At 42.3% G+C, this 17219-nt stretch overlaps 1 protein-coding gene across 1 annotated transcript; it reads left to right on the top strand.

Annotated features, from left to right (window-relative positions):
* Positions 1 to 538: 538 nt before the first annotated feature.
* On the top strand, positions 539 to 6886 carry LOC145398955 (ribosome biogenesis protein SLX9 homolog). Its single transcript, XM_080271689.1, has 4 exons — positions 539 to 750; positions 3536 to 3705; positions 3949 to 4153; positions 6215 to 6886. Exons 1-4 carry the CDS (start codon positions 599 to 601, stop codon positions 6333 to 6335), a joined length of 648 nt encoding a protein of 215 aa, XP_080127815.1. The 5' UTR covers positions 539 to 598; the 3' UTR covers positions 6336 to 6886.
* Positions 6887 to 17219: the final 10333 nt, after the last annotated feature.

Here is a 17219-nt window from a genome sequence, read left to right on the forward strand (position 1 = left end):
AACTAATGGCTTCCTGTAACCCACTAGGAAACCATTTACAGTGCTGGGTGGTAACCATTTAACCAAATAATGAGATGCAATGGAGCCTGTTATGGTACCCCTGTTAACTGGATGGAGATAGATATATGCGGCATTCGTCCAGAAACCAAATCACCACACTAATTCCCACACTTCACTATGGCGAGGCACTGTCTACAACAAGGGAACATCAGTCCACTGCACAGGACAGCCCTGCAGGGACAGTTGCTTGCTGGCAGTTGATGGGTCTGCTCAGCCAGACAGACTGAGTTGATCAACAACAACAACTTTAGTCTTAGTAGCATAAATTATCCAAACAGTTGCATAGGTTATCAGATGGCTGAAGAGATGCATTTACCAGGATTTTAAGACATTTTATTTTTTTCAGATTCTTTGAAGGTGCAAGCACTGACCTGTACTGTACTTTACTGATAGTTACTGTAAGAGGAAGGACATTATGCATTGTATCCTGTATCTATTTACTCTTTCTTTGCAGACTTGTGTGGACAAGTCTATATAAGCACAGCACAGTATACAGCACCACAGGTCCATCACTAAGTAACACAATAAAACTGTCAAAATGGGAAAAGTTAAAAGACTACGTCAGAAGTATCATGCAAGTCTGGCTAAAAGTAAAAGTGATGAGCAAGTTGCTTGTCGTGAATTAGATAATACGAAACCCATAGTGATGCCTACAGTTGAGGGAGCAGCTGGCAGTGCACCAAATCTCAGGTAAGGATCACAGCAAGAACCAAATCTCAGGTATGGATCACACCAAGATACTGATGATGGTCTACCCTTCTCAGGTAGTGTGGGGTCTGACAGACCCTACCAATTTTTATCTTTAGTTTTTCGTATACTAAAATAAGCCCTAGCGATCTGTCCTCCCCTCTACTTTCCTGATTAGTTGAGTAGTTTAGGGTGGTGATGGGGTCATTCCTGGAACTGGCTCTATCTTTGCTCTATAGAGCTGTTGAGGTCCAACAGACCCCACATTACCTGAGGTGCACCTGAGGTGAAACACATTGGCATTCATTTACTGTGGTTCTACTTTTCTATACAGATAGTTGGGGCATTGATCTTCACAAGAGAATGTTGGTCATCTGCTTAATTAATATTAGTTTGAGTCATGTAACTGCTAAAGTCAGCAATGTGTTAATTTTCATTATTTTTTCTAAAATTCTTTAAAAAATATTTTGTACACTATAGTCACTTCAGAATTGCATTAAAGGTAAGAAGATATGTTAAAATAATTGTGTTTTAGTTCTTATTTCAATAAATGTAGTGCAAGTTTTTTTTTTTTTTTTTTTTTTTTTTTTTTGGGGGGGAGGGGTCTGTGAAACCCCACTTTACCTGACTTGTACAAAAAAATATGTTTACCTGAGAAGGGTTAATAATACTGTGTCTTCTTTATCATGAGGTAGGCAGATCCAGGGCATAACTGATGGATCTCATTGGTGACATGAATCAAAGAAGAAAGGAAGCCCTTGTTGCAATTTTCCTATCTCCTGTACCATGGGAGATGGGAATTATGAGGTTTGGCTTCCAGGTGGATGCCACAGCAGCTGCACCCAGAGTTCACAGCACCCTCACATTTAGGCACCTTGTCGGCACCTGTTCCATATGTATTCATAAGAACTAAGATGTCACAGTCAATTAGAGTATATTTTCATTTACTACAGTTTCATTCTTAAGCCAAACACCATTGAAAAGCCTAGTTCTGTGTCTGTTAAACTACTGGTTTTGATACTGAACCACTCCATACCATCAGCACATAGCAGAAAACCCAGACATCTTACTACAGTACTTGAATACAAGATGTAAGTGGCACTACCAGCCAAATTCTAACTCATATCCTTATCCCAGACTGAAGGAAGTTTGAATACATAATTATTATCCCCATTTTACACTGAATTCCCATTCCTTGACTGTGCCTGCAACTCCTCCCTGAAAACCCACACTCCTCCTCCCCCAACACCTGAATGGTTCATGATCGGTGTGGATGTGCGACAAGGTTGTGTGATGTCCCTGTGGTTGTTCAGTATATATATGGATGGGATGATGAGAGAAGTAAAAACACGAGTAATGGGAGAGGGATGACACTGGTAATGAATGGTGATGGATGGAATATCTCAAATTTGATGTATGCTGATGATGCAGTACTACTTGCAAATACCAGACAAAGGCTTGGTAGACAGTTGCAGTTTTGTAGATGTCTGTGAGCATTGTGCCCTAAGAGTAAGTGTAGAAAAGAATTAAAGTGATGGTTATTGAGAGAAAGAAGGTGCCTCCCATTGTGATGTTACAGTCAGTGGAGAGAGACTGGAATTAGTGGAGTTCAAATACCAGGGTATAGTGAGAGAAAAGAGAGGAAAATGTGCAAAGGAAATGGAATGTACAGTGACACAACGAAGGAAAGTAGCTGGTGCTATGAAGCCTGTGATAAGAAACAGAGGCTTGAGTGTTGTAGCAATGCGAGGCTTACATGAAGGAGTGTTAGTGCCAACTTTAACATACGGGTGTGAGACTATGGAGTGGAATGAAAATGAAAAGTCAAGAGTAAGAACGGTGGAGAGGCGACTGCTGAGGAATGGCTATGGAGTACAGAGGGTGGATAGGATATGAAATAATGCAATTCGTGAAAGATGCGGAGTGAGGAAGTCTGTGGACACCAGAATCGAAGAGAGTATACCGAGATATTATGGCCATGTGGAGAGCATGGATAACAATACAATGATGAAAAAGATATATCTGATTGAATTTGAGGGAGGGAGGAGGCGAGATAGGCCAAGAAGAAGGTGGAGAGATATGGTGGATAAGTGTGTGAGGAAGAGGTACGGAAGTTGGTGAGGCAATGGGACTGACAAGAGATGGAGCTGGCTGAATGAATTTTATGCGGAGAAGCTCATGACCAGGGATTTGGCACCCCATTTTAATGTGACATGATTCAGGTTGACTCTACCTGATAAGTTTATATGAAGCTACAGTACATGGTGAAAAGGTTTATACGAAGCTACAGTACATGGTGAAACCTTTTGGCCTGTCATATGGAGTTTCTGTACCTCCCTTCCTCTCTTCCTATTTCTCCCATCTCTCCTATCACTTCTTATTGCTTTTCTTTCCTTTACAGGTGGCTTTACATTGAGTGACAATCCAAATGGTTTCCTGTAAGCCAAGAAACCATTTATGACGCTGGATGGTAACCATATAACCAAACCATACGTGCTCCCTACGTGTCAGCAAGTGGGTTGGTGGAGGGTTAGTGCCCCTCCCCGTAAAGCAAATAACTCAAAGTGAATGGCCACCACTTATGGGATTCTGGCGTCTGGCAATAGATAGATTCCGTGGGCTTGAATGATGAGTGAATGGAAGTGTGGCCCATTGAAGTGGGCAAACTTTGGCTGTTTGGACGTTGCTACTCCTCACCCCACCTTAGGGTGGAAATTGAGGCCCAGATGATGATGATGATGATGACTTCCGACTTTTTAGTTTCTAATGAGACCTTTTTGTTTTCCAGTGGAAATATATTTGCTGGTTTACAAATAAAATTTGATAAAACTAGAAATCCTCCTGCAACATGCAAGGCAGATGACATGGATACTATAAGTGTGTTGTCCCAAGGCCGCCACAACAGAGAAGGATCAAAGAAGGAAAGGAGAAAGAAGAGACATGAGGAGTTTATGGAGAGTAAGAGTTATTTACAGTAATACAGTGAAATATTGTAGTAATGTTTAGAGAAGATTAAGAATTTGTAAAGCAAAGGAATGGAGGTACAATCCTGGCCAACTGTAGATGGATGTGTGATATGTAATTATACTGCTCCCTCCATACTTTTATGTACAGGACTTTGTCAACTCTGTTGTTTTTCTAATGCTGCATAATGAAGTGAGATTTTACTGTACAGTTTAGTAAGTTGTGCTCTTCTTGCAGAAATTGATGCAGTACGTGCTGGACAAAGGGCCGAGAAGGAACGACGAAAGCGAGAGAAGAGTGTAATTGTAGGTGATGTGCAGCCCATGATGAATGCGCTCCCATCACTTGAGGAAATACTTTCACTCTCCAGTATGAAAAAAGAAAAACATAAATCTAAAAAACCTAAAGGAACACCAAAACAAAAGGAAGCACAAAAAGCATTGTAAGTATACCTGTGATACAGTGCAATTCCTAAGTCTGAATTCCACCGAAAGCCATTTTCCAACAGATTTTATAGCCAGGTTTGTATCATCATACTGTTTATAAAGGCTGCAGCATACTTGCATGCTTCAGGCTTGGTCACCTAATGGCAGTTTGCCACATTGCTGAAATTTATTTTTTGAAAAAGGACAGGTATATTTAGTGGAAATAAAGATGTGGCTTCTTTTCCAGGCTCACTACTGTGTTGGCCAAAGCTACCTAAAGCAGGACCTACATGAACCATGTGGTAGATTTCATAATTTTATGTTCTGTGATTTTTTCCCCATGGAAAAATAATCATCAGTTTACTGTATTATTAAAATTTCACAACTGAATCATGACAGTCATGACTATGAGGTAAATTATAGCATTGATACAGTGATTACTGAAGGGGATGCTAAGCAGATGGATGTCTGTTCATGTAAATAATGGTAATTGTTGAGAATTACAGTTTTCCAAAAAATTCAGATTTCCAAAATCCGCTTGACCCCAAACATTTGGGATTTTGGGAATTGCATTGAACTAATTGTGTACAATGTATGTTTCATTTATGCTGTTGTTTAGCTGCTTAATTGATTGTGGTATCAGTGGTACCATATTTCTTTTCAGTCTGTCAGTATAAACTATCTTCATTTGTGCGCTAGATGGAAAGTCATTATTTATGGTATATTTTAGAGTACGGTATTGTACTGTACCTTTACCACTGAAGCATTTAATGTCATAATTAATGGCAGTATCTTCACTGTCTCGCGATGGTCTAAACCTAGCTCACGTTTTCTTTTAATGGGTGAACAATCCAACACTTGGTGAATTCTGATCGAAGGATCAGAAAGTGACGTCGCTGTGAACGCTTGGCCACCAAAAGCCAACGGGTGACGTTACACTCCCTCTTCTGTCTTTCTTTCCTTCATAATTTCCTCTTTCTTCTGCCTGTGGGCTACTCTACACTGAGTGACAAGCCAAATGGTTTCCTGTACACCAGGACACCATTTACTACCCTGGGTGGTAACCATATAACCAAATTATGGCATCTGGTGGTTTAGTGGGTAATTAAGGTGCTCCAGTCGTATTGAGCCTGTGTAGGTTTCTATCCAAGGGGTGGTTGGGGTCTGTTGCTCACATAATGCCACTCAGGGATGAGTGAGGCTGGTCGCTCTCATCTTAAATGTCAGAACCAACTTGCCTAGCCCCGGGCTCCTACACTCTTCATGGTGCAACATAGGATTGGATGGTGGATGGATGGATAGATGTTAAAACTCCTCAGACTGCATTTTAAAGAAATCAGTGATATACAGTATTGAGATAAATGCTAGTGTGAGTTTAATTAACCTTCTTGTTGCTGTTTTGGCTTCAGGTTCATCTGAATATGAACCCAGTGGACTGCAGATTCAAGCTGTCCTCCTGCAATCCACCATCCTACTTTTGAGACAGGGAGGGAATTGTGAGACATCTGTATATCCGCTGGTTATATCAGTGCCACCATACGTTGTCCCTCTCATGCACATGTATTAACCCCTCAGCTTCATTGGTTCATAATGTGCCTTTTGCCGTGGAAAAAAATGAGAATCTTTTTCCTTAAATTTAATTTATGTAGAATCGTATGACAGTCAATAATCAGTAGCTTTTTGTTAATGAGACCAAAATTGTGAAAAATAAAATTTCAGAATTGCCCATTTTTTGTTCAGATTTACCTTAAAAGGGATACAGCTGAAATACAGAAGCATGTTGCAAAATGGAATACATCTGGACATCAGATAAAAAGACAAAAAGAATAAATACCGGTAAATAAATAGCCATGGATATCAGTCGTCACCCATTGACCACAGATAACCATAGCAGTCAAAGGATTAACCCAGACCCCTTATTGCACTAAATGGCTGCGTAATAATAAAAAAGTGGTGTGTTATATGAAAATTGTTATTATGTTGATATAGCAGGTGTATAGTGAAAATTTTGCAGTGAGGAATTACAGTACTGCATTTGGGTATACCTGATGTACTTTTTTTTTTTTTTCTTTTTTCAGCATGTCTGACCTTGAGATGTTTATGGCAGTTAACCAGGACCCACTCTTCAATGAAGACCCTTTTGGAGCAGTTGCTAAAGCAGTGGAGAATAGGATAATGTATGCTGAGGAAGACGTGTAATTATCCCACCCGTTGTTTTCTCAAATTAAAATAATTGTATTGTTGAGTGGGCCATGGTATATTGTACATGAAGTAAAGGGCTTTGTAGTTTCTGATCAGTCTGCTCTCCCCACCCCCCCCTCCATTTATATATAACAAGTGTAACTTCAGTGTGACTCTATCAGATACGTTTATGTGAAGCTACAGAATGTGGTGGATGTTTTTGGTGTATCAATTAGAGCCAGGATTCTGGGGATTTGAATGATGAGTGAGTGGAAGCGTGGCCCATTGGATTGGGCAAATTTGGACTGTCTGGACGTTGCTACTCCTAACCCTGCCCTAGGGTGGGAAAGGAGGTCTGGATGATGATGATGGACTTCGGTATATTAACACAAAAGATTCAGTGGTCATATTTCATAAGGAATTATTATTAGATGATTTGTTAAACTAAAAGAAGGATGATCACAGACTGTACTCTGGTGTACAGGAATAATGAGGCAGCTGAATAGCAAATGTTTCTTAGTGTGAGTACGAGAACTTCGTAGCTATACCTGTACTTATTAACCATAAACTCGCCCATGGGAGGGGGGGGGGGAGAGAAATAAAGAATTCAGCACTCGCTCAGTATCCCTGTTTGTTATATGGTGCCCTTCTGTCTCCAATCTTTCCTGTCTCCAGTCTTACTGTCTCTGTTCTCATCTGTCCCACCTCACTTGAAATTCCCATATTTCTTCAAGCCTTTATCTGCCCTCTATTCCTGTCAGGTTAGACAAGGTTTCCTGACATGAATAGTTCAGGGACCTCCCAGTGACTCTCTCTTCCTTCCTGGGTTAAGCCTTTCAACCAACTGACCAATCAGGCCACTTCATTGCCAAACCCCTTAATCACCAAGTCACTTCATTGACAAAACCACTTGTACACCAAGACCACATCTACACCTAGACCACTTCTACGCCAAGACCACTTCTATGCCAAGACTACTTCTATGCCAGGACCACTTCAACACCAAGACCACTTCAGTGCCAAGACCACTTCAGTGACAAGACCACTTCAGTGCCATGACCACTTCAATGCCAGGACCATTTCGGTGCCATGACCACTTCAGTGCCATGACCACTTCAGTGCCATGACCATTTTGGTGCCATGACCACTTCAGTGCCATGACCACTTCAATGCCATGACCATTTCGGTGCCATGACCACTTCAGTGCCATGACCACTTCAGTGCCATGACCACTTCAGTGCCATGACCATTTCAATGCCATGACCACTTCAGTGCCATGACCACTTCAGTCCCAAGACTACCTCAATGCCAAGACCACTTCTACACTAGGACCACTTCTTTACCAAGACCTCTTCTACCCCAATACTTCTTCTAACCCAAGACCTCTTCTATGCCCAAACCACTTCAGTGACAAGACCACTTCTACACCAATACCATTTCTACATTTCCTTTCCCATGTTAGTTTCATTGCTAGTCATATATCTACATTGAATTAGTGCCATATGGTCTTTGATACCTGGTGCTAGGGATCCAGTATTCAGGTCAGCCATAAATTCCCACTGACATTCAGGAATGCCTAGCTGATGACAGGGAGAGCTGGAGCTCCTGTTTCATCAGCCCTCGGGACTAGGTCCTGACCATCCCCCTTTGCAGAACTTTTTCAGTGTCTCAGTAACACAGACAGTAGGCCAGCATGCTCTCCAGTACAAGTTTCTCTAACTGTTAACACCAGACTACATGCACAGTACACACTACACTTCCTTTTCCAAAATTGAAACAAATTATGGCATCTTTAAACATAGCCTTGGAGTCCCTAGGGGGGGGAGGGGGAACATAAATGCCCCCACCAACCGCCCCTCTCCCAGTGAAGATTCAAGCTGCCTGGAACCACTGTCTGACTCACTTCTTCTTCATCTCTGCAACATTTGCGGCCTTTCCTTCAACTTTCGCTCTGTTGAGCACCACCTCTCCTGCTCTAAACCTCATCTTGTTTTCCTAACTGAGACTCAGCTGTCTGAGGCAACTGACAGCAAACCCTTTTTTGTATCCTCCTACTTTCTCTACTCATTTCAAAGCCAAAGGTGGCTGTTGTGTATATATATGCAACGACTTATCTTGCTCTCATGTTCCTGAACTTGATTCTTCTGAATTCTCTACATTCTGGCTTCGGCTTTCCTGTCATTCTCTGACTAAATATATCTGCGCTGTTTACTTATCCCCTAATTCTACTGACTATCAAAACTTCTTTGACTATCTTACTTCTACGACGGAACACATTCTATCCATTTCTCCTTTCTCTGAAATCTCCATTCTAGGAGATTTCAATATTCACCACCACCTTTGGCTCTTCACTCATTTCACTGATTCACCTGGTGAACAAACCTACATCTTTTCTATCCTTAATGACCTAGAGCAGCTTGTACAGCACCCTACCCGTATCCCTGACTGCCTTGGAGAGAGCTCCAACATATTGACCTCTTCCTTACAACTAATCCTTCTGCTTACACTGTTAATCTTTCCTCTCCGTTGGGCTCCTTTGATCACGTTATTACCTTAACCTGTCCTATCGCTCCGGTACGGCCTGTGGACCCTCCAAAGAAACATAGACTGTGGCACTTTGGAGCTGCAGTTTGGGAGGCTCTCAGACAGTACTTCTTTGATTTTCCATGAGATGATTATTGCTTCCATGGCCGTGAGCCATCTGGGTGTGCCTTGCGCATTACGGAGGTTATTCTCTCGGGCATGGAAGCATACATTCCCTTCTCACATCCTCTCACTAATGCAAGAAAGCCTTGGTTTAATCGCGCTTGTTCTAATGCTGTCCGCAACAAGGAGAGGGCCTATAAAAGGTACCAGAGTCAACCCACCCCTGAATCACATCTTTTTTATGTTTCTTCCCTGAATCGTGCTGTCTGTTCATTGCTCTGCTAAAAATAACTTCATTTATACTAAATGCTCTCAACTCTTTAACTCGAATTCGTCCCGCTCCTTCTGGCACCTTACCAAAAACCTTTCTAACAACTTTACCTCATCATCCTTCCCTCCACATTTGAACTCTGATGGTTCTGTAGCTATTTCTTCTACTGATAAAGCAGATCTATTTTCTCAGACTTTCTCCCCCAATTCCACTTTAGATGATTCCAATGCTGTTCCTCCATCACTTCACCCCTCTGACTTCCTCATGGCTGACATTAAAATTTCTTAACCTGATGTATTTTCTGCCATCACAGGCCTCATTACTAACAAGGCATATGGGCCTGATGGAGTCCCTCCTGTTGTCCTCAAGAACTGTGCTTCTGTGCTTACACCCTGCCTAGGTAAACTGTTTCACCTCTGTCTGTCAACTTGTACCTTTCCTTCTTGCTGGAAGTTTGCTCTCATTCAGCCAGTCCCAAAGAAGGGTTACCATTCCCAACCCTCTAACAATCGTCCATTTACTTTAACATCCTGTATCTCAAAAGTTTTTGAGTCAATTCTTGACACAAAATTTTAAAGCATCTCTCCTATCACAACCTTCTTTCTGATTGTCATTATGGGTTCCATTAGGGACGCTCCACTGGCGATCTTTTCACCTATCTTTCAGATTCCTGGTCATCCTCCTTTTGGGACTTTGGCGAAAGCTTTGCCATTGCACTTGACATCTCAAAGGCTTTCAATTGAGTCTGGCATAAATCTTTTTTTTCCAAATTGCCCTCTTACGGTTTCTATCCTTCTATCTGTGCTGTCATCTCTAGCTTCCTTTCTGGTCGTTCTGTAGCTGCTGTTGTAGATGGCCATCATTCTTCTCCTAGATCTATCAACAGTGGTGTTCCTCAGGGCTCTGTCCTATCACCAACTCTCTTCCTCTTATTCATCAGTGACCTTCTAAGCAGTACATTGAACCCTATCCACTTGTACGCTGATGACTCCACCCTTCACCTTTCCATTCGGTTCCCGCAGCGTCTATCTCAACAGCTACTTCAACAAACAAGGGATGAGGCTATGGCACACCTAATGTCTGATTTGGCACGTATTTCTGACTGGGGTAAAAATAATCTAGTTGTTTTTAATGCATCAAAGACTCAGTTCTTACACCTATCAACCCAACAGAATCTTCCACAGGAGTACCCACTAATGTTTAATAATATCAGCATAATCCTGCATCATCCTTGAACATGTTTGGGGTTTCATTCACTTGGGACTTGTCTTGAAAAGATCATATTACATTTCCTTTAAAATCTACCTCCAAGAGATTAAGTGTGCTAGGCTGACTCTGTTCCTTCTATACCCTTGCACAGTTGTTGACTTTATACATGGGTTTTATCTGCCCATGTGTAGAGTACAACCATCATGTGTGGGGAGGCTCCCCACAAACAGCTCTTCTCAATAGGGTGAGTCAAAGGCTTTTCGTCTCATTAACTCCCCTCCTCTTACTGGCTTCCTTCAACCTCTGCCTTTTTGCCGCACTGTTGCATCTTTATCTCTTTTCTGTCGCTGCTTCAATGGTCACTGCTTCTCTGAACTGTCTGCTTGCATCCCTCCACCTCTACGACGGGCACGTAGCACCCGTCTAGCAGCAATGTCTCATCCCTTTTCTGTCCAACTCTCTAATGCAGGAGTTAACCGTTGCTCCCAGTCCTTCATTTATGTAACAGGTCAACTCTGGAACTGTCTCCATTTGTCTGTATTTCCTGCTAGCTATGACCTCCACTCTTTCAAACGCAGTGTGTCCAGGCATCTCGAAATGATCGGATCTTGAATTTGGCTCTCTCTTGTATTTCATTTTTCTCTTGGAAGGAACAGTATTGCGGGCTCATGGCCTTTGATTCCTGCTTCCTAGCATTTAAAAAAAAAAAAAAAAAACTATGACAGACATCTATGGTCAAATTTTCATTGTTCTGTGGTTCACATCAGCTGACAGTTAGTATGTGATTTGGAGAGACATCACATGAACAAACCCTTTCACTCCCCATCCCTGATCCCCTACCCCCTAATCATAATCCCTGCCCCCTCTCCCCCTTTTACCACTTACAGGACAGAAAGACGATACTGTGGGGAGGCTCACAAGGTGTTTTGCAACTCTTCCAGTTTCCACCTACCTTTATTTCCTCTTTGTTTGCCGACTGCTTCATACTAAGGCAAGAAATATGATTTTTAGAAATTCTCTGTGGTTAAATGAATCAAACTATACATCCATACTTTAAGACATACTCACTCATTACAGTACTGTATATCAGTAAAATAATCTGTGAAGAAAATTAAAGTACTGTACTACATTTTTTCTGCAAAAATATGAGAATAATCCTGCCCAAGGAAAGAAGCTGATCACTGAACTTTAACGTCTGCATTGAGTAATCTAGCGAGTTGAGGATAGTGGTGGCTGAACAGGGAGCTGTAGACAGAGGCGTTAATGAACAGTACAGAGCCCTCAAGAACAATTTCTTGAGAGTTACTGATGTAACATGCAGTTGGACAAGAGGACCACCAAGACATAAAGTAACTTGGTGGTGGGATGAGGGTGTAGAAGCTGCAGTTAAGGAGAAAAGAATGCTTTTCCGGGAATGGAAGAAGGGTGGTAGCAAAGAGGAATATTTGGCTGCCAAGCGTAGGGCTAGAAGAGAGGTATACAGGGCAAAGTCTGAGTCACAGAGACATTTACTTGATAACCTAAATCATGGGGAAAGGAAAAATATGATATTTAGGGTGGCAGGTCAAGTGAAGAGGGATAATCGGGATATTATAGGTGAGCAGTGTGTGAAGAATGATGAAGGAAGAGTAGTGGTGAATAGTGAGGATATTAAAGATGCATGGAGGGAGCATTATAACTGGTTGTTGAATGAGGAGTTTGACTGGGACAGGGAAGGTTTGGAGCCAGCAGATCCAGTGTCTGGCCCTTGGCCTTTGATTGATACTGCTACTGTGAGTGAGGCAATAGACAGGATGAGGGTGGGGAAGGCAGCAGGTGTGTCTGGGTTGACTGCCGAAATGTTGAAGGCCTCAGGCGATACAGGGGTGAGTTTAGTCACTGACCTGATAAATAGGATTATTTATGAGTGTGATTGAGGCGTCTGGCAATAGATAGATAGATAGTGTTGTCCCAGATGATTGGCTGAAGAGTGTAATTGTAAATGTGTATAAAGGGAAGGGTGATGCCCTGGAAAGAGGAAATTATAGAGGTATAAAGCTTCTAGATCAGATAATGAAGGTAATGGAGAGAGTTTTAGAAGGTATGATTAGAGAAAGAGTGAAAATTGATGAGATGCAGTTTGGGTTTATGCCAGGTAGGGGGACCACTGATGCTATATTCATTGTTCGTCAGCTTCAGGAAAAATATATTGGTAGGAGAAGGGATCTTTATTTTGTTTTTGTTGATTTGGAAAAGGCCTTTGACAGAGTCCCTAAAGAGGTGGTGAAGTGGGCAATGAGAAAGCATGGCTTGGAGGAGTGGCTGGTTAGGGTGGTTATGGCTATGTAAGTGGGTGCTCACACCCAGGTAAGAGTGAATGGAGATTTGAGTGATGAGTTTTCCATGAATGTTGGTGTGCATCAGGGGTCAGTCTTGAGTCCCATGTTGTTTATTATGGTACTTGAAGCCCATTTACGTGACTTTAGAAACGGACTCCCGTGGGAGTTGTTGTATGCTGATGATTTGGTGTTGATTGCAGAGAATGAAAGGGAGGCGGAGGAAAGGTTTAGGAAGTGGAGAGATGGTATGGGGCACAAGGGTTTAAGGGTAAATGCAGATAACAAAAGTGATGATATCTAGGGTTGGTGGCGGTACTGTCAAAGACGAGGGAGAGTGGCCATGTGCAGTTTGCCACAAGAGCATGGGAAGTAATTCCATCTTGTGCGGTGTGTGTGATAAATGGGTGCATAAGAGATGTAGTGGTATCAGAGGTAGACTGCGAGATAATGCTGATTTTATGTGTACAGTGTGTCGGGGTGAGCAGGTGGAGATCGTCAGACGTGAAAGGATTGAACTTGCTGGTGAATCTCTTGAGTGTGTGGAAGAGTTTTGCTATTTAGGAGACATGTTGTGTGCTGGAGGTGGGGCTGGAGCTAGCTCTGTGGCTAGGGTGAGAAGTGGTTGGAAGAAGTTCAGGGAGCTCTTGCCTCTCCTGACATTGAGAGGACTCTCCCTACGTGCTAAGGGGTCTTTGTATGCAGCATGTGTTAGGAGTGTAATGCTGTATGGTAGTGAGACCTGGGCAGTGAAGGAGGAAGATATTCGCCGGCTCAGACGTACAGAAATGACAATGATTAAGTGGATGTGCAGTGCGTCCCTGCGTCCAAGGCCAGGAGGGGCTGGGTTTACACTGGAAGAGTTGAGAGGTAGGATGGGACTGGAGTGTATTGGTGTTGTGATGAGGAGAGGTAGATTGAGATGGTTTGGAGATGTGGAGAGGATGGGGGATGATAATTGGGTGAGGAAGGTGAGAAGTGTTAATGTTGGGGGTGGGGTTATGAGGGGTAGACCAAGAAAGACATGGGACGAGGTCACTAAGTGTGACCTCAGGGTTAAGGGACTGAACAGGGAGGCTGCAATGGATCGTGCAGCATGGAGAGCCCCCATTAGGTGACCAAGGCCGACACATGCAAGCATGTTGGAGCCTTTAAAAACGAAAACGATTGAGTAACCTAGCCCATAGCCCTTATGCTCATAGTATGGCAGTCAAGGATCTGTTGATGACTGGAGGATGGCCCATCACATTCCAAATATTCTAACATTTGCCATGGCCTTACTTTGGCAGACATTGATGTACTGTATAACTTAGCAGCCTCATACTTGAAAATGTTCTTTTTTCTCATCACACTAAAACATGGCTGGGGAGCGCGGTAGCTCGGTGGTAGGGTGTCGGGCTCGTAATCGTGAGGTTGCGAGTTCGCGCCCCGCCCGGTAGCTGCCGTGCTGGGAAGGGTAGCGCTCTCCTCTAACCCTAGCAGGGCTATATGATCTGATGAGGTCTAGCTCGGGGATTAATCCCCCCTAAAACATGTCTGTGATGACATTTATTTTTATTTATTTATTTTTTTACTCAGGCCACATTGTGGAACTTACTTTCATTACGATTGAACTGGAAAGGTATGACCACGTATTAGGCATGCTTATACTTCAGTATTATTTTCTTTAACCCATGGTACCAGGAGGGCCATTAAATATAAACAAAGCATTTCACTCCTGTACTGGGCAGATCTCACCCACACTGGAGGATGGCAGCATCATTATTAATATTGCCAAATTAAAATTTTCACACCATGTTCCTCATATTTTACATGTACAATCACATAACCCCCAATCAGTGTCATTACTGAAAAAATAATAATACTGTAACTTACCTTGTTGGACACCAATCTGAAATCCCACCAATGTTGCCTGAGGACTCATCACTTTCAATTTCTGGATTATAATCACTATCGTCTTCATCAGTCGATACAGTATATATGTCAAAATTATCCCCTAATGAGTCTATCTGTGATGCAATGAACATAAATTCCTCGTCACTATCAGGGGGGAGCATAGGTGGCCACCACTAACACAAGCAACCTTTCTACACATACAAAGGGATTGTTCTCCTGAGCTAGACCTAGATAGATCATAGAGCCCTGCTAGGGTTACAGGAGAGCACTACCTCTCCCAGCAAAGGTAACTACTCAGGCGCGGCACAAACTATCAACTTTACGATATCGTCACACACTTTACCACTGAACCACCCCCCACCCCTTTACGCATACGATAGCCAGGCTAAATCCATTCAGTGATTGTTGGAGATATGGGCAATACCATGGGAAAATTTTAAAAATATATGACTGACTTGGAGTGCACCATTGGTCAAGGCCTACAACGTTTCTATTATGTTTTATCACATGATTGTGACAAATCATGTTGCCACACTTCTCATACCCATACCCATAATAAAAGCTCATATGCCATGTAATTACAAGAAAGTAACCATACAGAGTGTTCTTTAAACCCAGTTGCTTCAATTACATAACCTCAGTACACATGTACAGATGTCATAAATTTGATACTGATGCCATGCATGTATGGAAAACAAATTTCTGGTAACAAAAGGGTTAACATGAAATAGGGGAACAAGGGTTGATGACAGTACGGGGATGATGGCTACTGAAGAAAAGGAGTGGTTGGTTGTGTTAATGAGGACAGTGAACACTGGCTGGAAGGTAAGTCAAGCAATGTACGAGGTATGGGATGAGAGTGACAACACTCTACAAGTGAAGAATCAGACAAGTCATCATATGTGGCACAGGGAATGTCACCAGCTGATCCGCTGACTGAATGACTATCCAACTGGTCTTTAATCCTAGACAGGTAAACCTCACATTGTCCTACCTTACAGGAAACCCTGGTCCATCTGGACCCACAGTAGGAAAAAATTAAGAACAAATTTGCAGTGCTGTGATATTATTACAAAACCCTATGAAATGAAATTATAAGGCTTCTTGAGCATTCATACAAAACAGAATAGAATTCCTTGAACTTAATGGCACTTCTGACAAAATGAAAAAAAATACATCCTATTACTTGATTTGTTCATTCATTCAATCATCATCCAATCCTACATTGCCCCATGAGAAGCGTAGAAGCCCGGGACTAGGCAAGTTGGTCCTGACATTTGAGATGAGAGTGACCAGCCTCACTCATCCCTGAGTGGCATTACATGAGCAATAAACCCCAACCACCCCTTGGATACAAACCTTCATTGGCTCAATCATATTGGAGTGCTGTAATTACTCACTAAACCACTGTATGGATATGAGGTATAGCAGAGAAAGTACTTGTAGCAAGGCAATGGAACTCAACTAACTTGAAGGAGATATGTTGCAATAACACACAAACGTCCCACCATACCTGTAAAGGTAACCCAAAGGTCCACCTCAACCTAATGAAAATGGGCAATTATTGCACCTGCATTTTTGGCTATATGATAAATCAGCCACACAGACAGAATGTCAGACATTATGGATAGTAGAATTAGATCATACTTAGCCTAAATACAGTCATTGATGTTCAGTGTATTCACACACAAGTGTATTATATGCCTGTATGTATATGCTATAGAAATATCCTTCTATTTCATGTAAGCTTACATACCGCCACGTAACAAAGAGCAGGTGAGGACACAGAATGTTAGACATTATGGACAGTTGTATTAGAACATAGCCTAAATACAGTCACTGATGTTCAGTATATTCACACGCAAGCATATTACATGCCTATAAGTATGCTTTCGATACACCATATTTCTTGTTAGGTTACGTGGGTCCAATTGGACCCACTACTACTTGCCGCAATGTAACAAAGAGCAGGTGAGGGCACAGAATGTTAGACGTTATGGACAGTAGTATTAGAACGTGGCCTAAATAGTCACTGACGTTCAGTATAGTCACTCACAAGGATATTACATGCCTGTAAGTATGTTTTAGAAACACCCTATTTCAAGTTAGGTTACATGGGTCCAATTGGACCCACTATTACTCACCGCCACGTAACAAAGAGCAGGTGAGGACAGGAACGTGTGACTTCAACGTCTGGACCAGCAATTATGGTTGGCCTATTGGGGGTTACTAAATTCATAACAGTGGACGAGGTCGTGACATCAGTGCAGATTCAATGGGATCAAAAAGGTAAAACGGTAAAACAAAAATAAGCCACACACACACTGTTAGACGTTATGGATAGTAGTATCAGAACATACTTAGCCTAAATACAGTCACTGGTGTTCAGTATTTTCACACACAAAAGTACTCAATGCTTGTATGTATATGCTACAGAAATACCCTTCTACTTCATGTAAGGTTAGGTGGGTCCAATTGGACCCATGACTACTCCCTGCCAGATGACAAAGAGCAGGTGAGGACAGGAACACGTGACTCCATCGGTGTCTGGAGCAGCAATTACGG

Source organism: Coenobita brevimanus, chromosome 47 (genome assembly GCF_032717465.1).
Source record: "Coenobita brevimanus isolate Jiangsu-jjx chromosome 47, ASM3271746v2, whole genome shotgun sequence".
NCBI classification, from domain to species: domain Eukaryota; kingdom Metazoa; phylum Arthropoda; class Malacostraca; order Decapoda; family Coenobitidae; genus Coenobita; species Coenobita brevimanus.

Coding starts and splice junctions, on each gene's coding strand:
- LOC145398955 (XM_080271689.1), top strand. CDS start 599: ATGGGAAAAGTTAAAAGACTACGTCAGAAGTATCATGCAAGTCTGGCT. Junction 751..3,535: donor GGCAGTGCACCAAATCTCAG/GTAAGGATCACA, acceptor TTTGTTTTCCAG/TGGAAATATATTTGCTGGTT. Junction 4,154..6,214: donor AAGGAAGCACAAAAAGCATT/GTAAGTATACCT, acceptor TTCTTTTTTCAG/CATGTCTGACCTTGAGATGT.